General features: G+C 36.8%; 1 protein-coding gene across 2 annotated transcripts in view; it reads right to left on the bottom strand.

The window, feature by feature from the left end:
- Vipas39 (VPS33B interacting protein, apical-basolateral polarity regulator, spe-39 homolog) overlaps positions 1 to 23,060 on the bottom strand; it is a 30,626-nt gene that overhangs the window by 1,622 nt on the left and 5,944 nt on the right. Inside the window, exons 4-19 of one of the 2 annotated variants that reach the window (XM_076849795.1) lie at positions 21,627 to 21,770; positions 20,140 to 20,178; positions 19,575 to 19,639; positions 18,062 to 18,118; positions 15,284 to 15,376; positions 14,614 to 14,647; positions 14,030 to 14,132; positions 12,594 to 12,621; positions 8,917 to 8,990; positions 7,283 to 7,358; positions 6,706 to 6,840; positions 5,882 to 5,923; positions 5,118 to 5,207; positions 1,837 to 1,923; positions 944 to 1,033; positions 371 to 475 (exon numbers count right to left, since the gene is read on the bottom strand). In XM_076849795.1, the coding sequence (XP_076705910.1) occupies positions 371 to 475; positions 944 to 1,033; positions 1,837 to 1,923; positions 5,118 to 5,207; positions 5,882 to 5,923; positions 6,706 to 6,840; positions 7,283 to 7,358; positions 8,917 to 8,990; positions 12,594 to 12,621; positions 14,030 to 14,132; positions 14,614 to 14,647; positions 15,284 to 15,376; positions 18,062 to 18,118; positions 19,575 to 19,639; positions 20,140 to 20,178; positions 21,627 to 21,770 (1,262 nt within the window). The remainder of the gene's footprint in view (positions 1 to 370; positions 476 to 943; positions 1,034 to 1,836; positions 1,924 to 5,117; positions 5,208 to 5,881; positions 5,924 to 6,705; positions 6,841 to 7,282; positions 7,359 to 8,916; positions 8,991 to 12,593; positions 12,622 to 14,029; positions 14,133 to 14,613; positions 14,648 to 15,283; positions 15,377 to 18,061; positions 18,119 to 19,574; positions 19,640 to 20,139; positions 20,179 to 21,626; positions 21,771 to 23,060) is intronic. The other variant, XM_076849796.1, reaches the window with a different exon arrangement.

Raw genomic sequence — 23,060 nt, 5'->3', positions numbered from 1 at the left:
ACTTCTTATTTCGAATAGGTAGACCATATCCATCCAAGAAGACTGTATAGTCTGAGTATTCAGAATCTGTAACATGTTTTTATAGTTCCAACAGTTCCTGCAATCTGCAAGGTTTAACTATGATGGTCTGATGAGCATCATAGTTAAGACTCAGTCTGTAGTTCCCAAACAACCCTTTTAGCATCTCATATCTCAGAAGTAATTTTTATGTTCAAAGCAGTGCTTCTGAAATTTTGGCCCACAATAAGTCTTATATGCACAGGACTCAGCTAAGTGCAATACTGCCCAAGTCTTGGGAACATACAGTTGACACTACTTTGTGAAGTATCTGTCTCCTAGGACAACTGGAGGGGAAAGTGCAGCTGCTCACCGAGCTGCTGAGAATGGTATCGATCTTCTCTTCCTCTGCGGATCCTTTATCTACCTTGCTCCTGTATGCTAGCAACTGCTGACGATCCTTCAGGTCTCGGCAGGTCTACACAGCAAAACAAACAATACAAACCCCCAATTAGTCTTCTCTATGAAGGACTGCCTCTTTTTGTATCTTACCCAATATGGACTCCCACCTTCACATGAGCACTAGGTGGAGAGTATCTTTCTCATAAGTCAAATAGTTAAATTGTGGATCCTCAAAGATCCAGGAAAGGCCAAGAGACTGCAGTGGGATAACAGTTGGGGGATCAAGTACCCACAGTTCTTCATATTGGATTGAAGTCTACAGAGTCTAAGTAACTTGAATCAATTCTGAGTTCTCCAAATGCAACAAATTATAAAAGCACAGAGAAACCTGTTACAGGGCTGATCTCCAACTAACACTTGCCAGACTATTTTCTCCTTTAAATCCAATCTGATAAAAGCATCTCAGGATCTAGGACACAGAAAATTATAATCCCCCAATCTTCACCAAGGATCAAATTTGGGGTTTTCATTTCTTAGGACTCACATCAATGACGACATCATGGCACTTGAACTTAGTAGCTAAGTTTAATTTTGTGTCCACATCTTCTACCAAATTGACATACTCCTGTAATATCTGTGGGAAGAGATACTTCTGATTAATAATTCCCATAGAACACAGAGCTCCACAGGTAGAAAATAAAATGTCTGAAAGAAGGTAAAGAGTTCAATATTAAATATCTACCATTTCCATCAATACACATAGGATTAGTTCTGCAGCAGAAAATGAGGTGATACTAGACAGCATTTCTCTGAAGCCTCAGGAAAGAAGAGAAGAGCACATTCCTCTTATCTTAAAGTCAGATATGAATGCTGGCAAGGCACAGCACTAGAGAAGATCCAATGCTCTGACTACTGCTTCTATTTTTAGGATGAAATTTTTGTGTGTGTGTGGTGCTGGAGATTGAACCCATGGCCTTACGCATGCAGGGCGAGCGCTCTACCAACTGAGCTATATCCCCAGCCCAAGGATAAATTTTTTTTGGTATATTATAATTATACATAATGGAATACACTATGTCATATTCATACATGTATATAATTTGATTAATCTCATTCCCCAGTACCTTCCCTTCTTATTGCCTACTGCTTCTTGATACTCACTGATCAATATCATTTTGAATCATTTGAATAGTATATCAGTTCTTCACATGGCTAAACACAGTAGATGCTGCTCACAGATGACAGTCAACAGAGTTACTTCTAAGGGGGAAGAGACTGTTCTTTCCTGGCCTTACCTATTTTTCAAGATCTAGTGCAGCCACTGTATGCCAATGAGGGAAAATCAGAATAGGCCAACTACCCATTATTGAATTGCAAGAGGCTAAAAGTTGAGTCTCCCAGAGTATCCTGTATTCAAATCTCTTTATAAGCCATTACCTGGACAGGGGCACTGTTCTTGTGCAAAATTTCCACAACTCGATGAAAGCCGATGGGTGCTCTCTTCTTGGTGTAACCCAGCCAGTTCTGAAAAAGGAAGATGGGAGGCAGCAGTAGGTAGATCAGACAATGAACACACTCTGAGCTAGTAGTCTCTCAATGTTTTATGGACAAGCCAGAATAACATGGTAAGAGGAGAACAGAATACTATGAGGAATAGAGAAATGGTAAGAGTTTAATTTTTCTGAGAAATCAAGGGATTTTAGGGAGTAGAAGAAAGTCAGAGATATAAATTCTTAGATCTATAAACACTAATGCAGGAAAAAAAATTGTAAAATACTACCAAATAGAATGAGTAAAATTCTGACTTCTACATCATTACATGTATGTATAAATGTTCATTTGTAAACTCATGGAGGAAAGGTCAGAAATCTACTGATAAGATTTTTAATAGTGTTTGCCTTAATGAAGGGACTGAGCTAGAAGCTGGTACACACTGATAAGAAGCCACTTTAAAAAAAAAAATTTTTTTTTTTTTTTTTTTTTGGTGCTGGGAATGGGACCCAGAGCCTCATGCATGCTAAAGCATGCACTCTACCACTGAACTATACCCCTAGCCTTCTTACTCTTTATATACTTTCATATAGTATTTGATTTTGATATAGGCACATTTTACTTTGGTAGTTAAAAGTAACCAATTCATTGACAAGAAGGAAAATCAGAAAATTCTCAAATCCATAAAGACAAAAACCCTGATATTTAAAATGTAAACCAATTTGTATTAAATAATAAAAGACCCCCAATATCCAAAATAATCCAAGAAAAATAAATTTGAAGGCATCACATGTCCTGATTTCAAATTATAATCTAAAAGTATAATAACCAAAACAATATGTGTCTGATAAACACATAGACTAGTGGAACAGAAAAGAGAATCCAGAAATAAAACCAAGCGTATGTGGTCAACTAATTTCCAACAAGGGCAGCAAGAGGACACAAGGGGGAAAGCATAGTTCCTTTAGAAAATGATGCTGGGGAACCTGAATTTCCTCAAGTAAAAAAAATGAAATGGACTCTTACCTTATGCTATATATAAAACTCAACTTAAAATGGACAAAAGACCTAAATATAAGACTTGAAATCATAAAACTCCTAGCAGAAAACATAAGGAAAAAAGTCCTTGACACTGGCCTTGGCAAAGAATTTTCAGATATCATGTCAAAAGCTCAGGCTATAAAAGCAAAAATAAATAAAAGGGACTACATTAAACTAAAAAATTTCTGCAAAACAAAGCAAACAATCAAAATAAAAAGGCAACCAATGAATTGGGAGAAAATATTTGCAAACCATATGTCTGATAAAGGGTTGATATGTAAACTTTTTAAAAAAATTCAACAACTCAATAGCAGAAATACAAATAACCCAATTTAGGGGCTGGGGATGTGGCTCAAGTGGTAGCGCGCTCGTCTGGCATGCGTGCGGCCCGGGTTCGATACTCAGCACCACGTACAAACAAAAGATGTTGTGTCCGCCGATAACTAAAAAATAAAATATCAAAAATTTCTCTCTCTCTCTCCTCTCTCACTCTCTCTTTAAAAAAAAAAAATAAATAACCCAATTTAAAAATGGGCAACTGACCTGAATAGACATTTCTCCAAAGACGTACAAAACAGCCAGCAGGTATCTGATAGTATTCACTAATCATCAGGAAAATGCAAATCAATAACACTGTATCATCTCACACCTGCCAAAATGGCCATTATCAAAAAATCAAGCAGTAGTAAGTGTTGGTGAGGGTGTATAGAAAGGGAATGTGTGTCCACTGTTGTAGGAATAAAGATTGGTTTTCCATTATGGAAAACAGTATGACGGTTCCTAAAGAAATCAAAACTAAAACTATCGTATGATGCAGTAATCCCTCTTTTGGGTGTATGCCAAAGACAATAAACTCACCACCTCATAAAGACGCCTGCACGTCCTCCTCCATTACAGCATTATCCACAACAACCAAGATATGAAAAAAAAAAGTAAGCGTTCATCACTGGACAAATGGATAAAGAACTGATGTACATGGGTGTACACACATGTAAACAATGCGAGAGTGCTCGATCTTAACGAGATTCTGCCATTTGTAACTGCCTGGATGAACCCAGGGGACATTATGCTAAATGAAATAAGCCAGACACATAGAGAAAAATACTGCAAGACCTTACTTATATGTGTAATCTGAAAAAAAAAAAAAAAAAAGTCAAATACATAGAAATGGAGATCGGTGACTTCAAGGGACAGAGGAAGTGCAGGCTAGAGGGTACAAAGTCACAATAATGGAGGATAAATAAATCTAGAAAGCCAAGGTACAACATGAGGACTAAAGTTAATAGTATTATGTTGTATATTAGAAATTTGCTAAGAGTGGATTTGAGGAACTATTCCACATATATATAAAATGGCAACTGTGAGATGGATGTTAATTGGGTTGACCATAATCATTTCACTATGTATATCAAAACCCCATGTGTCACTCCTTAATGTATATAATAATTATCAAAAAATGTAAACTAGTAAAGAAATTACAACCAAAAGCAATACATGGTCCTTAATTAGCTCCAAATAGCATGTAAATACAAAAACAGCTATAAATAAATAAATTAAATTCAGACTATATTATTTAATTATGGACTATATATACATAGCAAATATATGTAATATTATTATTGTATGAGTGTCAATTTTCTGGAGACAGAGACTATTTTCTGGAGTTAATGCTTAAGTATTTAAGAAAGAAGTGTCATGAAGTCTGCAATTTACCTTCATATGGTTCAGGAAAAAAATCTATGTATATAGAAGCAGAAAAAGCTAGCTAGTATGGCAAAAAATGTTGATAAATTATTGAAGTGGTAAAGACCATGTATATTCTCTTTTTTTAGGTTTGAAATTTTAGAAAATAAAAGGTTGGAGGGAAAAAGTTCAAAAAGTAACTTGAGCCAGGTATAGTGATATATACCTATAATCCCAGCAGCTTGGGTGGCAGAAGCGGGAGGATTTTGAGTTCAAAACCAGCCTTAGCAACTTTAAGAGGCCCTAAGCAACTTAGTGAGACTCTATCTCTAAATAAAAAATGAAAAGGGCCGAGGATGTGACTCAATGGTTAAATGCCCTTGGATTCAATCCCTGGTACCAAAAAAATAAAAAATATAAAGTTACTAGAACTTACAAAATGATACGATGACCGTTCTTTCTCCCAAGGCCTTAGCAGTATAAAGCAATTCCAGGACACCTACCTTTGTGGTGAAGAGGGCATCTACGTCATGCCAGGCTCGAAGTTTGGCACGAGCAGCCAGGGCTGTCAGCACATACTGTTTGTCTGGAATCTAAAAATCAGAGAGCAGGAAAAATTAAGGGAAAATAGAAATGTACTGGGGCTGGGGATGTGGCTCAAGCGGTAGTGCGCTTGCCTGGCATGCGTGCGGCCAGGGTTCGATCCTCAGCATCACATACAAATAAAGATGTTGTGTCTGCTAAGAACTAAAAAATAAATATTAAAAAATTCTCTCTCGGGCTGGGGATGTGGCTCAAGCGGTAGCGCGCTCACCTGGCATGCGTGCGGCCCGGGTTCAATCCTCAGCACCACATACAAAAACAAACATGTTGGGTCCGCCAAAAACTAAAAAATAAATATGAAAAATTCTCTCTTTCTCTCTCCCTCTCTCTCTCTCTTAAAAAACAAAATTCTCTCTCTCTCTTTAAAAAAAAAATGTATCTATAGAGGTGCTTGAGAATTTTAGAAAAGAAAAATATACCATGGTATTGATTCTACCCCTTAAAGTCAATAAATTTTTCAGGTCAATAAGAATCTCTTAACTTCCAAGGCCCAGCACGACTATACACCATTTGGTTCAAGTTCTCTCAATTCCCACAAATTCATTCCTTCTACCTTTAACCTTGAGCATCAAAGAACTTGGTGTACAGGGTTATCAAGCAAATCCACTCCATGTAGTTATTCTGATATGACTTTTATATAAAAAACAGATCAATATGTACCTACCTTAAATGTCTTCTTCAGGTTGATAGGACTGCTGAATGTCCCCTAGGATTAAAGTGGAAAAAGCAACTTTAAGCAATCTCCCATTTTCCTTTCTAATATAGACTCTCAACAGCTCATTTTATAACTATTTAAACCTAGAATTTAATTTACAAGAAAAACTCCAGAGGGCTTAATGAAATTATTACAACCTAGTTTATCAAGGAACTGGATTAAAAAGGAAGGTGCTCTTTCCAACTTTCTGCTAATCCAAATAGAAGCTGGGTATGGTGGTGAACACCTGTAATCAGAGCAGCTCAGGAGGCTGAGACAGGAAGATTGCAAGTTCAAGGCCAACCTCAGGAACTTAATGAGACCCTGTCTCAAAAATAAAAAGCGATGGAAATATATAACACAATGGTAAAGCATCCCCAGGTTTAATCCACAGTGCCAAAACAAACAACAAAATCAAATAAGGGGGAAATAGCCACTTGTGATCATTAAGTCCAAATCTCTTCAAAAACATTTTTAAGAAGGATTAACAGCTACCTGACATGCTGCTGTGGCTCTCCATACCATGGCAATCCACTGGAAATTATGGGCCTTTGAAGAGACTGCTATGGGAACCAGCACCAGAGATAAAACATGCTATGCAAGGGTGCCAAAGTCTTGTAAGATTTTTTTTCCCTCTTGGCTCACCCTTGTTGAGGGCCAGGAAAGCTTCCAGGTAGACTTCTGATAACTACATGCATTCCCTATTATAAGAATGCATCAAAATACTGGATTTGAACTATGTTCTTCTTGGGCAATGAGAGTTTGTGGGTCTTTCTTTCACGTTTTGCCTGTACCTCGGCCTCCATGTAGTGATAGAAGCAGGAGTAGAAAAGTGTTGTCACTAGTGGCATGTTGAGGATGGAAGCTTTGCGTGGGTGCTTTCGGAAGATCTCAGTCTGTCCTGCTGACTCTAGATGCCGATCATTTGCCTGTGATGGAGTAAGCCAAGTGAAAAAAACACAATGTCTATGGAGCAGAGGGAGGGAAACCTTTAATACTACAGCAGTTGTGTTTCCCACCCTAGGAATGAAGCAAAAAAAGAGAAAAAGAAGAAATTGCTTAGGATATCCCAAAGGGCAGTTGAACTCTATTAAAAAACATGGATCTAAGCTGAATAAAAAGATTGCAGAAGAGGTGATAACATGGGAGTTTCAGAATGAAGAGCAAATACTTTCATGTTAGCAAGAGAAGAAAAAGAATGCCTAAGAACAATCGAGGAAGGGGCTATAGTGTACAGAAAGGAAATAAAAGAGGAGATTGTAGAGGAGATTGTAACAGGAAATGACAAATAAGTGCAGAGCATAAGAGTCTCCTAGATGCTGAATGGCATTTAGCCTGGGCACTAAGCAGAACAGAGATGAGGAGTCTAACCTCGATAATGATTTGACGTTCCAGGAGCGTGTAATGATCTTGTATGTGTGCAGAATCTTCTGCTGAAAATGGCAAACTGGTAGAGGGCCAGAAGGTTAGTACCCCTTTCTCTATGCAAAAAAGAAATACACTCAACTCAACCAAATTATCACTGTGAGCACAGAGGCTCACGGTGCTTTACAAATCTGATCTCAATTCACCTTTAGAACACCTCTTTAAGAAAGAGAGAAAGCAGAAAACAGAGTAGACCTTTGGCTTACATTTTGTATTTAAGATTTTGCCAATTCAAGAGGAATTCTTAAAAGTCCAAAATATAATCATTAGCGATTCTGATGTGGAATGAATAAGAATCCTCACCTTATGGAAGTTGAATGTTTGGGGTGTGAATCACAAAGCTAGTAAGTGAACCTAGTAAGTGCCCATCATCCACATCCCAATAAACCTCTGTAACACAGGTCACTGCTTAATTCTACTTAAAGGGCACTTAAATTTGTCACCCATTTTTTTATTGCAGAGTAATAACAATAAATTACATAGCACAGTCATAGGTTTGTAGATTAGCAAAGATTACAAAGATCTACCCAAATGTCAAAGATCCCATCTTCAAAACCATGTTTTTATATATGAAAAAGTTGAGGGTCAGTGTCTTACCTGAAAGTCATGTGGCACACCAATGGGTAAGGCCAGGAATAGAAGCCAGATTTTAAACTCTCAGTTCATAGATCTACCCTTTAGAAAGTGCTGCCTTACTCCCGACTCCACTCACTCCAGGAAGAATTCTGAAATTCAATTACACTATCCCAGATAAGTGTGAGCCACAGTGAATTTTTTTATAAGAGATAAAGGGAGACAGCAATAGGTTTGTTATGGCACTACTCTGACTTTTCTGTTTTCCAGAGGCCATTTGACACAGCTCAGTATTTGGTAAAATTAAAGATTCCACTAACATGCAAATTTCTAAATGTGAAATCTGGAAATCATGTCACAAGAGGAATGGCTGAAACAACTGTGAACACTGAACCTGGAAAAGTGAGGACTAGTGGTAGACGTAAACCTGACTTGAAAGATAGAGTTAAGCAAGTTTTAGCTTAACACATGGGAGCACTTTCCAATAATGAGGTGTCCAACAATAAAATGAACTACTTCTAACAACAGAGCACACCAGTACAGGAACAATATTATTACAAGAATTTATATTCTAGATGAAAGCTTATACTTGGATTTTGGGGTTTCAAGGACCAGTAACACACACCCCAAAAATGCATGAGGTCTACAGGTCCATAAAGAGTTATGACCTTTTTATTACATAAGATCATCTAAAAAAATTACAACCATTTTACTACCAAAAAAGGAGGGGAGAGGTGGGAACAAAATCCAAGAATAAAAGACAGTATCTCAAATAAACTTAGGTGTAGGGAAAAACTCTCTACATTGTCTTTATTTTTCTCACTTTACCATAAAACAGTAAAAACACTTGGGGAATTAATATTTGGGATCCACTGAACAAGATGACCTTTGGTGCCACCCCATGGGGTTCACTGTCAGCCTTTCCCTCCCTACCTATCCATTCCACCCTCTTATTCTCTTCATTCCCTCTATATAAAGGTATGCATACATTCCTCTCCCATACTTACCCAATGCAGGTCTTAAGAAATTCTTTTCGTTTCTCAGGGTCCTGAATGTTCAAATGCTCTCGATAATGAGATAGCTACAAAAAGAAAAACAGAGAAAAGCTTGGAGCCATATTGTCTCCTTTGAAGAGGCAGGTAGCCGAATAAGTGGACTTTCCATGCTTAAAAAAACAAAACAAAACAAAAAATTAAAACCAAATTCTTCATTCTTAGAGATCCATCTGGGTGCTAATGGTTATGCATGTGTTGGGAGAGTGATACAAAATCATTAGTGGCAAAAGTGGTACAAAATCATTAGTGGCAAAAGTGGTACAAAATCATTAGTAAGTTCATCTCTACCTGCACTGTCCAATATGGCAGCCACAAGCCACATTTGGTTTTAAATTTAAATTAAGTAAGTTAAAAATTCAGGTCCTTAGTTGCCTTATCTGCTTTGTAAGCACTCAAAAGATACAGGCACTAGCAGCTAACATATTGGACAGAAGAAATATAGACTATTTCCATCATCACAGGAAATTTCTATTGGACAGTGCTGATCTATAATGAAGCACTAAGTAGATAGAGCACCTAGCTTTAGCTGAAGTTTGGCTCTAGACTTAGTAATGCAACCAATAATGGCTATTTCCTTCAGTCTTAGCTTTTGAAAGGCCAAAATGCTAAATGTTTATTTCTAAAATCCCTAACCAATTATGTGATTAATCACGTAAGTGATCAGCCACTTAAGTATGATTGTAAAATATCTAACAATTAACACTATCAGTAACACAAATAGAGCATGGCATCCTTATTCACTGCTCACAGATAACTACTCATATTCATATTTAAATACTATAGGTTCTACATGTAATTCCAAAAGAAAATCTCTTTATGTATTTTCTATTTTGAAATTCTAAAAAGCACCCTGATTAGGGCTGAGGAAACAGCTCCATGATAAAATTCCTGTTTAACATGTACAATGCCAAGGGTACGCTCCCCTGTACCACAAAAAACAAACAGACCCTGATGTATTTGTTATTATGAGTTAAGTGATTTATTTGTTATTATGAATTAAGTGATACAATAATCATTAGAATTGTGATAGCTGAAATTTTACACATAATCATTAACTTTCCAGGGCTGTGGCTGTGGCTTAGTGGTATGCACTTGCCTAGCATGCGGGAGATACTGGGTTCGATTCTCAGCACCACATACAAATAAATAAAATAAAGGTCCATCAACAACTAAAAAAAAAAATGTTAATAATCATTAACCTTCCAAGAAGTGAAAAATAAATAGATTGACATGAAAAATAAATTGATACAAACATACAAAAATTAAGAGAATACAATGGCTTCAGGAAGGATAATACATCCTTTTAGAGCTAACAGAATGCTTACAAAAATATAAATGATGGGCTGGGGATATAGCTCAAATAGTAGTGTGCCTGCCTGCCATGCATGAGGCACTGGGTTCGATCCTCAGTACCACATAAAAATAAAATAAAGATATTGTGTCCACCTAAAAGCTAAAAAATAAATATTTTTTAAAAAATGTAAATGATGATATAAGACAAAATAATAGAAATCACTTTATGTCATAATTTAGTCTTTTAAAAATATTTGGTACACAGAATTCTTAATATTGAAGGAAGTACCTTTAAGAACCACAGTTAATTTTTTGTTAATCAATTCCATTTCTTCTTAAGTTTTTCAAGAAAAATTCTACTTAGGAAATCTTTATGTTCTAGGAGAAAGGACTAAAGGTAGATTATCAGTTTTGCCACTTCAAAAGGTACAAAGTTGGAAAAAGCTAAATTTACATACAACAACATGCATGATTAATCATCTTCAATTCAATACAATGAGGATAAATTCTAGATAAAAATTCTAGATAAAAACACATTTATTCTCATAATCAAACTTCAAAAAAACCAAACTTTTCAAGAATGTTATATAAAGAAAATTCTTCATAGTCTTATGGGGTTTTTTTTAAACTTATTTTTTTAGTTATAGTTGGACATACTACCTTTATTTTATTTATCTCTCTTTATGTGGTGCTGAGGATCGAACCCAGGGCCTCGCATGTGCTAGGCGAGCCACAACCCCAGCCTTCTTCTTATGGGTTTTTAGGGTTGTTTTTTTTTTTTGGTACTGGGAATTGAACCCAAGGGTATTTTACCACTAGGCTACCTCCCCAGCCCCTTTTTAATTTTTAATTTTGGGACAGGGTCTTGCTAAGTTTCTAAGGCTGGCCTCAAACTTGTGATCCTCCAGAGTAGCTAGGATTACAGATGTGTACCACTGCACATAGCTCCTCATGGTTTTGAGCTTATGAAGATTAGTTTTTTTGTAGATTAAGATAAAAGATATTTCAAATTTTCCCATGGCTTGAATTTGAGTACAGGTTCCTTTTAGAAAATATTGGACAAACATTTTCCTGAATTCTGCTGTGTAAAGGTTAATAATGTTATTAAATGTGCTAGATGAGTGTCACTGACATCATCACAGATATGCAGTACAATGATAAAGGAATAATCTTTGCTATCAACATTGCTAAGAAATTCTATTCCTGCACTATAATATCAAACTTTAAAAAATGGTTCACTAAAGTTTTAATAATACAATTAAGTTTTTGGTAAAATTTCAGATTTGTTTTTGTATTTCAGTTCATTCTATGATTGTCAAAATCTGCCAAAGAAACCAATTATCACACTTGGCAATCAAACACTCAGCCAAGATATATACCTATCTTTCTTCTTCCTTTTTTTTTTTTTTTTTTTTTTTTTGGTATCAGAGATTGAACCCAGGTACACTTAACCACTAAGCCACATTCCCCAGTTCCCCAGTCCTTTTTAAACTTTTTATTTCGCAATAGGGTCTCCCTAAGTTGCATAGGGCCCTGCCAAGTTGCTAAGGCTGGCTTTGAACTTGTGATCCTCCTGCCTCAGCCTTCCAAGCTGCTGGGATTACAGATATGTGCCAATACACCTGGCTCTATACATAAGATAAGCCCTTTCTTTCTTCTTGACCTACATATGGCTTTTTATTCTTAGCTTCCAATATCTTTAGCCTTAGAAGCCAAAACCCATCCTTATTAGAATAAATTATTCTCCATATATGTGTAATATGTCAAAATACACTTCACCATCATATTCATCTAAAAAGAAGAAATAAAAAAAAATTTAAAAGACATATTTTCAAGGGGAAAAAAAAAAGGAAGCCAAACCCCAAAAGTTCCTACAAACAAGGACTTGAAAACAAATTACAAATTGCTCGGTCCAGTATTCATTCACTTTAAATCTGTTTTAAAGATTTAAGCCCGGGCTGGGGATGTGGCTCAAGTGGTAACGCGCATCCCAGGCGAGCCACTGCACATAGCCACTGCGCTGGGTTCAATCCTCAGCACCACATAAAATAAAATAAAGAAGTTGTGTCCACCAAAAACTGACAAATAAATATTTTTTAAAAAATTCTCTCTCTCTTCTTTCTGTCTTTAAAAAAAAAAGATTTTAAGCCCAACCAAAAGAGCATGGAAAAAGAAAGCAATATATCATTTGGTTTAAGTTTTCAGGTTTCCTAGATGCCTTTCTCTTCTGGATATTATCAATATCAAAGGAAAGGACAGTCTGGGATCTTGGAAACTGGGTTTTGGCTTAGATGTCTAATAGATAGGTCCCCAACTGAAATAAAGGCCACACTTACCGCAAGCTCTTCTGTTCTATCTAGGAACCTGGGAAGAAGCAGAAGGGAGCAGGGCATTTTTATCTATTGATATGTGGCATATAACCTCAAAAAATAGGGTGAATGTTCTATACATAAGATAAGCCTTTCTACCTCCAGCAACCCCTTCAAAACACTTGGTGGTTCACATATCAGTTTTCCTGTTTTTTCTAGTTGTATGAAATGTAAGGACAAGAAGGCACTACAGGGCAATAAGAACTTAAACCAAAAAAAAAAAAAAAAAAGAGGAAAAAAAAAAAAAGAGCTTAAACCAAACCTATTCTGGCCCAAAGTAACCTTGTTTATTTTTGAAATATTAAATAAATCTATTAAATCAATCTTGGAGATTGTTTAAAGATATATTCTTTATTATTCTTTTTCATGTACAGAGTACAATATATTTGGTCTCCCCCAAAAGCTTAGGTAAGGCCTTAAGACACAAGGACTCTTGTCTTCTGAATCCTCCTGACTCTGAAGAGACATGGAAGTGATACTTGATAAGGCTTCTTTCAAAGGAAGGCAGGAAGAGTCAGAAATTAGCCTACCTCTAGGAACTCTTCTTTTGCAAATTCCTGGTTAACCATCAGTAATCTTGACCTTAATCAGGTAACCTGCTTTCCCCACCTTAGTTTTCAGTGCAGTTCATTATTGTTCTGGAGTTTCTAGGTAACCAGAATTATCTTGAGCCACAGAGCCTAAATAGGTTTCCAACCCCTTCCCTGATATTGAAGAAAGGATAAAATGTCCATGCATTTTAATCCAAGGGCAGGAAATAGTCCCACTAACTAGAAGGAAAACATGACAGAAGATCACCTCCCACCCTCCTTTATCTCCAGCAGATATTGCCTATCTCTCACCAATCAGAAACCTACCTAGCCTCAGGGGCCCAACTCAAATCCTAATCACTGCCTTGAGACTATGCTTGGGTATCCTAACTGAAAGTCATGTTTTCTTCTCTTCTACTGAATTTCTCATTAGCATCACTTAGGGCTGACCAATAAAAGACACATTTAATATAGGTCTTTTATTTAAAAAACAATCTTAATGAATAGGCATTATGCTAAATTCTAAGTCTCAAAACTAACTCAATCTTCATGACTCTATGGGTAGGTATCATCGTCTTCATTTTATAGGTGTGAACATTGATACATGGAGAAGTCTGGAAACTTGCTCCAGGTTACTCTATAAGCTAAATAATAGAGCTTAAATTCATGCCAGGTATGTCAGACTCTACAGCTTGGTTCTTAACCATCCTGCTGTAATGTCATGCACCCCAGTACATGGGGTTAAGCCATCATATTTCAATATCTTAACTGTTTCCATAAAAATGACAGTGTCTTCCATTTCTTAGTATCCCTCAGAGTACTTTTTAAAAGTACTTAGTAAACTTTATTGAACAGAGGATCATCAGTTCTTACCTGAAGAGGTCTAAAAGCAGCTTTTGATCTCCTATTTCCTTAAGGAAGTGAATGAAATGTCTCAGGGCAATCTGTCGCACCTCCAGCTCTCGGAAGAGTATTTCTGGCAGAAAGGAAGAAACAGTTAGATGGAGACAAGAGGAAAGCTTACTACTCAAGTGTGAAATTGGCCTCCCTACTCACACATTCCAAACATTCTCTCCTCAGAGGCAAGTAAAAACTAAGGATGGCCTACTCCTAAGTTTCAACCCTATGAAAGCCTCTATGGTCCACATTAACTCAGAGCTTTTGAATCAGCTTTTCAGCTCTCATCAACCCACAGAGCAGGCATTTAGCATGGATTTTTACTTCCTCAAACACACAGTCAACCACAATCTATCCAATAAATAGAGGGGGCTTTGTCATTAATGTAGTAACCCTAAAGGATGCCCTCAGAGATGTGATGTGTGTTCCGAGTGACAGCCACCCAAGCTGTCTCTAAAACAGACTTGATAATGGTGAATTCTGGCATGAAAGCCGCATGCCATTCTCTCCTAAAGGTGGCATACACTTTGCTGAATAAAGATGTCCATCAAATCACTCACCTTTGCTCAGTGTCCTCTTCAAGAAGATCAAAACCTAGAGGGAAAAGAACAAAGAATGAGCAATGTTTCAAACACAAAGCCCTTCCCCTGTCACCTAATGTGAATGAAGTAGCAATTCGGGAATCTCTACAAGACACAGACAATAGACCTCTCCATGGGAATGGAAGGAAAGGTGATGGATATCTGGGACTGAACTGTGCCTCGGGAGACCCCTTGTGGTGCCCATAGCAGCTGAGAGATACCTCTTTGGTCTCACATCTCTCCTCTCTCAGATTATTTTACATATTTATTTTTTAAAGGATATTATTTGAGTATTTTTAAAGGAGAAACTTTATTATTTTTTATAACTATTTTTGTATGTGGTGCTGAGGATTGAGCCCAGTGCCTCACACGTGCTAGGCAAGCACACTACCACTGAGTCACAACCTCAGCCCTATTTTCTTATACGTATTATATAAAGTAGCCAATTTTCTGATTTTGGGGTTACAATAAAGAGTTCCACACACAATGGTTGTCCCACCATCTGAGCCTTGGAGCAGAAACTGTTGAGAATCCTATATCTCAGGGGAAAAATCCAGAATTTTTACTTGACATTTAAACCCAAAGTGGTAAAGTCTATTTTGACAGGATTTTCAGAAATCAATGGAAACAACAAAATCTCACAACTTACTGCAGTAATGACGTTTCCATCATGCATGCTTACTGCCTCTTCTAGGAGTTGTAGCTTGTCCTGTAAGGAGCGGAATCTTTCTAGTGAACAGACCTGGTCATATAAGAACACAATTAGTACATAAGGAAAAAAAAAAAAAACCAAAACAGTGTCCTATATTCCTTTGTCATTTTAATAGTAAGAAATGAGCAATAATGAAAGCAAATGTCCCCAAGGAGAGCCTCTATATTTACACTATAGTTCCCAGTACTCTGTGAGATAGGAGACTCCTACATCCTCTCTTGTCCAGCCCAATGTCCTATAAAATGCTAATGAAGCCTTGACAAAATCAACAGATCACTTGCTGTTTAATAATGTGTAATTTATACACATAAAGTCTACCTTACTTAAGTATATAGTTCACTGAGTTCTAAAAGGATATGTAATCACATTACTACTACCACAACAAAGTCAGAATATTTCCATCACCCCAAAAGGTCCCTCGTTCACTCTGACATCCCCATTCCCTGGCAACCACTTTCCTGTTTTCAGCTAATGTGAGTTTGTCTTTCCTAGAAATGTTACAAAAATAAAATCATATATTTACTCTTCCGTGACTGGCTTCTCTCACTCAATATCATGTTTCAGAGATAAAGCTATGTGTTGTGTTGAGTATCATTAGTTTCTTCCTATTTAGGCTAGCTGTTTTCACATGTGAATATATCACAACTTCTTTATCCATTTACCTGCCAATGGATACTGTGTGGTTTCCATTTTGGGGGCTTATTTTTAAAAAAAGCTGTTATGAAAATTTGTGCCCAAGTCTTTGTATGAACAGACATTTAATTTGCCTTGAACTATAAATATCTAGGAGTGAAATTACTGGGTCATACAATAAGTATACGTTAATAAGAAACCACAAGGCTAGGCGTAGTGGCACGCACCTGTCATCCCACTGGCTTGGGAGGCTGAGGCAGGAGAATCACAAGTTCAAGGCCAGCCTCAGCAATTTAGCAAGACTCTAAGCAACTTAGCAAGACCCTGTCTCAAATTAAAAAATAAAAAAGGCTGGGGATGTGGCTCAGTAATAAAATGCCTCTAAGTTCAATCCCTGGTACAAAAAAAAGAAAGAAATCAACAAACTATTTTCTGAAGTAACTTTACAACTTTATGTTCTCACCAGTCATATATGAGTCTTGTTCTTCTGTATCTTCCCAACACTTAATATGCACAGTCTTTCTAAATTTAGCCATTCTACTGGGGATTTAATAGTATTTTATGGTTCAAACTCACATTTTTTAAAAATATTTTTTTAGTTGATGTAACTTAATTTTTTAATTTATTTATAGTGGTGCTGAGGATCAAACCCAGTGCCTCACACATGCTAGGCAAGTACTCTGCAACTGAACCACACCCCTAGCCCTAATTCACATTTTTTTGATAACTATAATGCTGACCATCTTTCACTACTTCGGGTCATTCATGTTATCTTTTTTTTAAAATATATTTTTAGTTGTAAATGAACACAATACCTTTATCTTACTTATTTACGTACATATGGTGCTGAGGATCAAACCCAGTGCCCCACACATACTAGGAAAGTGCTCTATCACTGAGCTACAGCCCCAGCCCCTCATTTTTTGTGATGTATCTGGTCAAATCTTGTGCCAATTTTTTATTGGACTATCCTAGATAAAAGTCCTTTATAATATGTTAATTTTACAAATATTTATTCCTCGTAATGGTTAAGTCTTTTCATGTTTTAATACTGTTTTCAAAAAAACAAAGTTTATAATCTTGATGAAGTTCCATTTATTTTTTTCCTTTATGGTCTTTTGTGTTGTAAGGAATGAATCTTTGCTTAATTCAATATCATAAAAAATTTCACCTCTACAGATTTAGCACTTACATTAAGATCTATGAGTCATTTGATACATTAATGATTACAATCTAATTCTCCCGTAATTAATCTACAGATTCAATGCAATTCAAATCAAACTCCCAGCAGCTCTTTTGTAGACACTGACAAGCTGATACAAAAATCTACATGAAAACATAAATGATCTAAAATAACCAAAACAATTTTGGAAGCAAAGAACAAAGTTGAAGATTGAAAGCTTCAGAAGAGTTAAAGTATCCAATTTCAATACTTACTACAAAGTTAAAATAATCAAGACTGTGGTAATTACACAAGAATAGACTTATCAATATACTAGAATAAAGAGTCCAGAAATAAATGTACACACATATGGTCAATTGATTTTCAAAAAAGGTACTGAGGCTGTTCAATGAGGATTGGTTTTTCTTTTTTCTTTTTAAATCTTTATTTTATTTATTTTTATGTGGGCTGAGGATCAAACCCAGCGCCTCGCAAGTGCGAGGCAAGCATTCTACCACTGAACCACAACCCCAGCCCGATTATTGGTTTTTGAACAAATAGTGCCATAAAAAAAAGGGGAACTATATGGAAAAAAAATGAACCTCAACCTTTATTTCACACCATATACAAAAATTAACACAACATATCATAGAAAACTTAAAAGATTATTCTCACTCTCAAAGTATTTTTTCCTATCATCCACCTCTATTTACTTTCTACTCTGTCAAAGCAACACTAAACCCTGGAAAAAGTCAAAGATTGTACAACTAATTTTCAACCTTAGTGGATTTATTTTCCTCCTCAACATCACTTCATTTAGCAAATGGAAACTGAAAAGAGAGGTCAAGATATCCTTCCTGAGGGAACAAGATATCCAGCTTACCAAAGAGTCCTACCAGAATTCTCTCCAGTGCCCTCACCTTGCCCTTCCGGAGGCGTCGTACTGTGTCACTGGGGCTCCATTCATTGCTGTAATCCTGGAATATTAGCAACATATGAATTCCAGGAAGTTAAGGAATCAGAATTATCAGTGTAACCAGCTCCTCACCTCAAACTCTGTCTTTGTCTCTAAGCAGAAAACAGTTTATGGGAGAAAACCAATGAGTAAAATGAAGAACTGGGATGGTGCTGTTTAGAGTTTCTGAAGTAACTAGAGCAGGGACAATGCAGGCAGGGAGAGATGGATCAGACAGGGAAGAACCACAGGCATGGTAACCCTATCCCTACTGGTTCAGGATTTTAACCCCTAGATGCAGTTACAGTCAAGTGTTGAGCTCTTAATAATTAATACCTTTAGCCAGAGAAAGACAGAAGTTTGAGACATGTTCCTTTTTTTATCTTAGAATATAGTTTCTTCCTATGAATCAATTTGCATTTTTACACATTTCATAAGAATATGAGCTCCACCAAGCTTCCAGATTGCAGAGAGATCAATGATTTTCAAAATTCAGCACAGCTGAGCACGGTGGCACACATCTATAATTCCAGAAGCTTGGGAGGCTGAGGCAGGAGGATTGCAAGTTCAAAGCCAGCCTCAGCAACTTAGCAAGGCCCTAAGCAACTCAGCAAGACCCTATCTCTAAATAAAATACAAAGAAGGGATAGGGATGTGGCTCAATGGTTAAGTGATCCTGGGTTCAATCCCCAGTACACACACACACACACACACACACAAAGTCAGCATAACGGGTAAGGAAAGTATGCTAGGACTGAGTTGAAAAATACAGATTTTTGAGTCAAAGTTCCACCTTTCCCCAGCTGTGAGACCCCAAGAAAGCACTACTGTTAAGAAACCCAGTTTTCTCATCTATAATACGGGGTTAGAAAGATGGGGGAGAGGTATTAAAATACAGTCATGTGCTATAGAATGACATAAATAACAATGGATTGCATAGGCAATGGTGATCCCATATGACTATATAATGAAACTGAAAAGTTCCTACTGCCTCGTAAGTACTTACACTATACTTTTTCTATGTTTAAATACGTTTAAAGGACTGAGGGTATAGCTCAGTGTTAGAGTGCTTGCCTAACATGTAGGAAGCCCTGGGTTCAATCCCCAGCATTGAAAAAAAGAAATAATAAGAAGAACAAAATACATTTGGATACACAAATACTTAACCACTGTGCTACGGTTTCCTACAGTATTCAGTATAGTAACATGCTTTACAACTTTAAACTCTAGACCCAATTGACTATACCATACAGCTTAGGTGTATAATACACTGTTACCATTGAAGTTTGTGTAAGCACACCTTACAATATTTGCACAATGGTAATATCACCTAACAATGCATTTCTCAGAACATGTACTGTCATTAAACAACGTATAACCGTAATATCTGCTTGGATAGTTGGGGAAGTTAAGCAAGGCAACATAGGTCAAGGTACTTTATATTGTGTACAGCCACATCAATATTAAAAATAACTCACCCTATACTCCCCCTTGGGCCTCCCCAGTTCTGGAGCATAGCTTTTGGCAGGTGTGTCCGACAGAGCTGAAAAAGAATAAGCAACTGATTCAAAAAGGCACCCTGAGTCCTGTTTCTAGTTATTCCTTTCCTCTGCTGTTTCCTATCACACACATATTTTCAGACTTGTAGCCTCTTTATGGCCAAAAGTAGATCTCAGTTCTTCCCCAAGACAAAACCCCTAAGAAGTTATCTGTTATCTCTGTAGCTTGAATGACTTCTATCTCCTTACTTAGCATCAAAAAATTTCTCTAGGGGCTGGGGTTGTGGCTCAGTAGCAGAGCGCTTGCCTCGCACATGTGAGGCACTGGGTTCAATCCTAAGCATCATATAAAAATAAATAAACAAAATAAAGATATTGTGTCTATGTATTACTAAAAATATTTTTTTAAAAAATTCTCTAATAATGGTGGTAAATTCAGAAAAAAGTTCAGCTGGTTATCTAATTACCACCTGTCCCTACATCTCTATCAGACTGAATGCCAGATCAGAAACATTTCCCACAGCAATCAAGAGATATACCTTACCATCAGAAAGGGACTGGAAACTTCCAGGTCTAGTTCTACCTAAAGGTAAAGAACACAAAAAAGAAGAGGTCAACAGAATTCAAGTCGCAGCCTTCTAGATTTAGTTAAGGATGCAGTGTATACAGAAATACACTATTGAAATTTAAGACTTAAAAAAGCTTTTACTTGACTTCAGAAACTCAAGCTGCTATTTCTTTTTTTTTTTTTAATTTTTATTTTTCAGTTCTCGGCGGACACAACATCTTTGTTTGTATGTGGTGCTGAGGATCGAACCTGGGCCGCACGCATGCCAGGCGAGCACGCTACCGCTTGAGCCACATCCCCAGCCCTCAAGCTGCTATTTCAAGAAAAAAGGAAGGAGGAAAAAAGTTTTAACTTTGGTAAAACATACATAACAATAAAATTTACTATTCTAACCACTTTTAACTATGTAATTCAGTAGTATTAAGTACCTTCATATTTAATGATTTTGCCATTATCACTAAAACTTTTCATCATCCTAAACTGAGACTCTGTGTCCTTAAACAATAACTCTCCATTCTTCTCAGTTCTAGCCACTGATAACCACCTTCTACTTTGGGTCTCTACGAATCTTCCTATTCTAGAGACTTCATGTAAATTAAGTCAGACAATATTTGTCCTTTTATGTCTTTCTCATTTTTTTAGCATAATGTCTTTAAGGTTCATCAATATTTTAGCAAGTATCAGAATTTCTTGTCTTTTTAAGGTTAAGTATTCCACTGAATTATGGATATCATATTTTGTTTATATATTCTTCCCTCAATGGACACAGGGACATTTTTAATCTTTGGCTATTGTAAATAATGCTACAAACATTAGTGCAGAAATATCTATTCAAATCCCTGCTTTCAATTCTTTTTGGCATATACCTAATAGTGAAACTGCTGAGTCACATAGTAATACTATGTTTAATTTTTTCGAGGAACCGCCACACTATCTTCTACACTGGCTACACCATTTAATATTCCCAATAGTACTGCACAAGGGACAAGGAGAAATTTTGATACAGGCAAATTTCTTCAATCTCTCTCACAGGATTAATGTCAATTTTGTTCATCATATTATACAAATATAGTCCAAAGACTGTGAATTTCTTATTTCTCCCACTCTTTTTTTTTTTTTTTCATCACAATGGTGGAATTTATTTATTTTTTTTTAAGAGAGAGAGAGAGAGAGAGAGAATTTTAGTATTTATTTATTTTTTTTTGTTTTAGTTCTCGGTGGACACAACATCTTTGTCTGTATGTGGTGCTGAGGATCGAACCCGGGCCGCACGCATGCCAGGCGAGCGCGCTACCGCTTGAGCCACATCCCTAGCCCATTTCTCCCACTCTTAATATTCAGCTGCCAGATTCAAAAATTCATTGTCCTTCAATAATTTTTTCCTCAGAGTAAATGGAAATTATAGCCTGAGTATTTTTCTGAAGAAAGAAAAAACTTCCCTATCCCATTAACCATCACTCTACCTCTAAAGAAGCTGCTCAGGGAGTATGTAGAAGTAGGTTTAGGTAGTTGTGCATAGGAGAAGCTGTTTCGGTTCTTCAGCTGTTCACGTCCCTCATGGCTTGACCCACTATTACCAGCAGTCTCTTTGATGGACCATGAGATACCTGCAAGACAGTAAGAACTAAACCACCCTAAAATAAATGCTTGACATCTATTATGGTCTGGATCTAAAATGTCCCCCAAAGACCCATGTACTGAAGCTTGGTCCCTAATGCAGCAATGTTCAGAGGTAAATCTTCTTTTGGGAAGGTGATTTAATCATGAGCTCCAAACTCATCACTGGATTAATGCACTGATTGATTCATAATTTAAAGGCATTACTGGGAGGCTAGGGAAACTGTAGGAGGGAGGGTCTAGTTGGGGGAAGTAGGTCACTGGGGACATGCCCTAGAAGGGTGTATCTTATCCCTAGCTCCTTCTCTCTCCCTCTCTCTGCTTCCTGGTTACAATGAGCTGAGCAGCTCTGCTCTGCCATGCCCTTTGCCATGATGTTCTGCCTTCCACAGGCCCAGAAACAATGAAGTCATCTGACTATGGCTACACCATTTAATATTGTGAGCCAAAATAAAACTTTCTGGTACACTAAATTGATTTTCTCCCAGTGACAAAAAGCTGATTAACCATATTTGATATTCAACAAACTCTAAAAGCTTTTCATTAGAGGTTCTTGGCCAGCATGGGGCAGGAGGAAAAGACAGAATCAAATAAACTAATCCAAAAAATGGGCAAAGGACACGAATAATGGGTCACAGAAAAGAAATTTAAATGACTTTTAAATGTATGAAAAAGACGCTCTACTTCCTTTTTTCTGATACTAGAGATTGAACCTAGATGCCTCTACCACTGACCACATCCCCAGCACTTTTTATTTTTTTGAATTTTGAGACAGTTTTTCACTATGTTGCTGAGGATGGCCTTGGATACTATCCTCCTGTCTCAGCCTCCCAAATCACTGGGTTACAGGCACATGCCATCATGCCCAGCTTCTACTTCATTCTTAATAAAAAGTATTATTAAAAAAAAGTACAATGTGATACCATTGGTCTCCTATAAGATGGGTAAAATGAAAAGTTTTATCATGCCCTATGATAGAAAGGCTGTGGGGAAAACAGGAACCCTCTTAATACTGTTGGTGGGTGTACAGCTAGTATGACCCTTATGAAAGGTAATTTGGCATTATATATTCAATAATGATGCAGATATCCCACAATAGTAATTCTACTTTAAGAACTGATTTCTCATTTACTCATATATGGTCAGAATTAAAGATTATTGACAGGAATAAGGTTAGAAACAATCTAAAGTTCATTGACAATGGACTGGTTAATATATTATGGTAATCCATACAAGTAATACTATGCTACTGCTTAAAAAATTAAGAGAATGAGAAAGCT

The sequence above is a fragment of the Callospermophilus lateralis genome, chromosome 3, assembly GCF_048772815.1.
Source record: "Callospermophilus lateralis isolate mCalLat2 chromosome 3, mCalLat2.hap1, whole genome shotgun sequence".
In the NCBI taxonomy this organism is placed as follows: domain Eukaryota; kingdom Metazoa; phylum Chordata; class Mammalia; order Rodentia; family Sciuridae; genus Callospermophilus; species Callospermophilus lateralis.
Note: the sequence above shows the minus strand (reverse complement) of the source record. Positions and strands in the feature narration are given on the sequence as shown.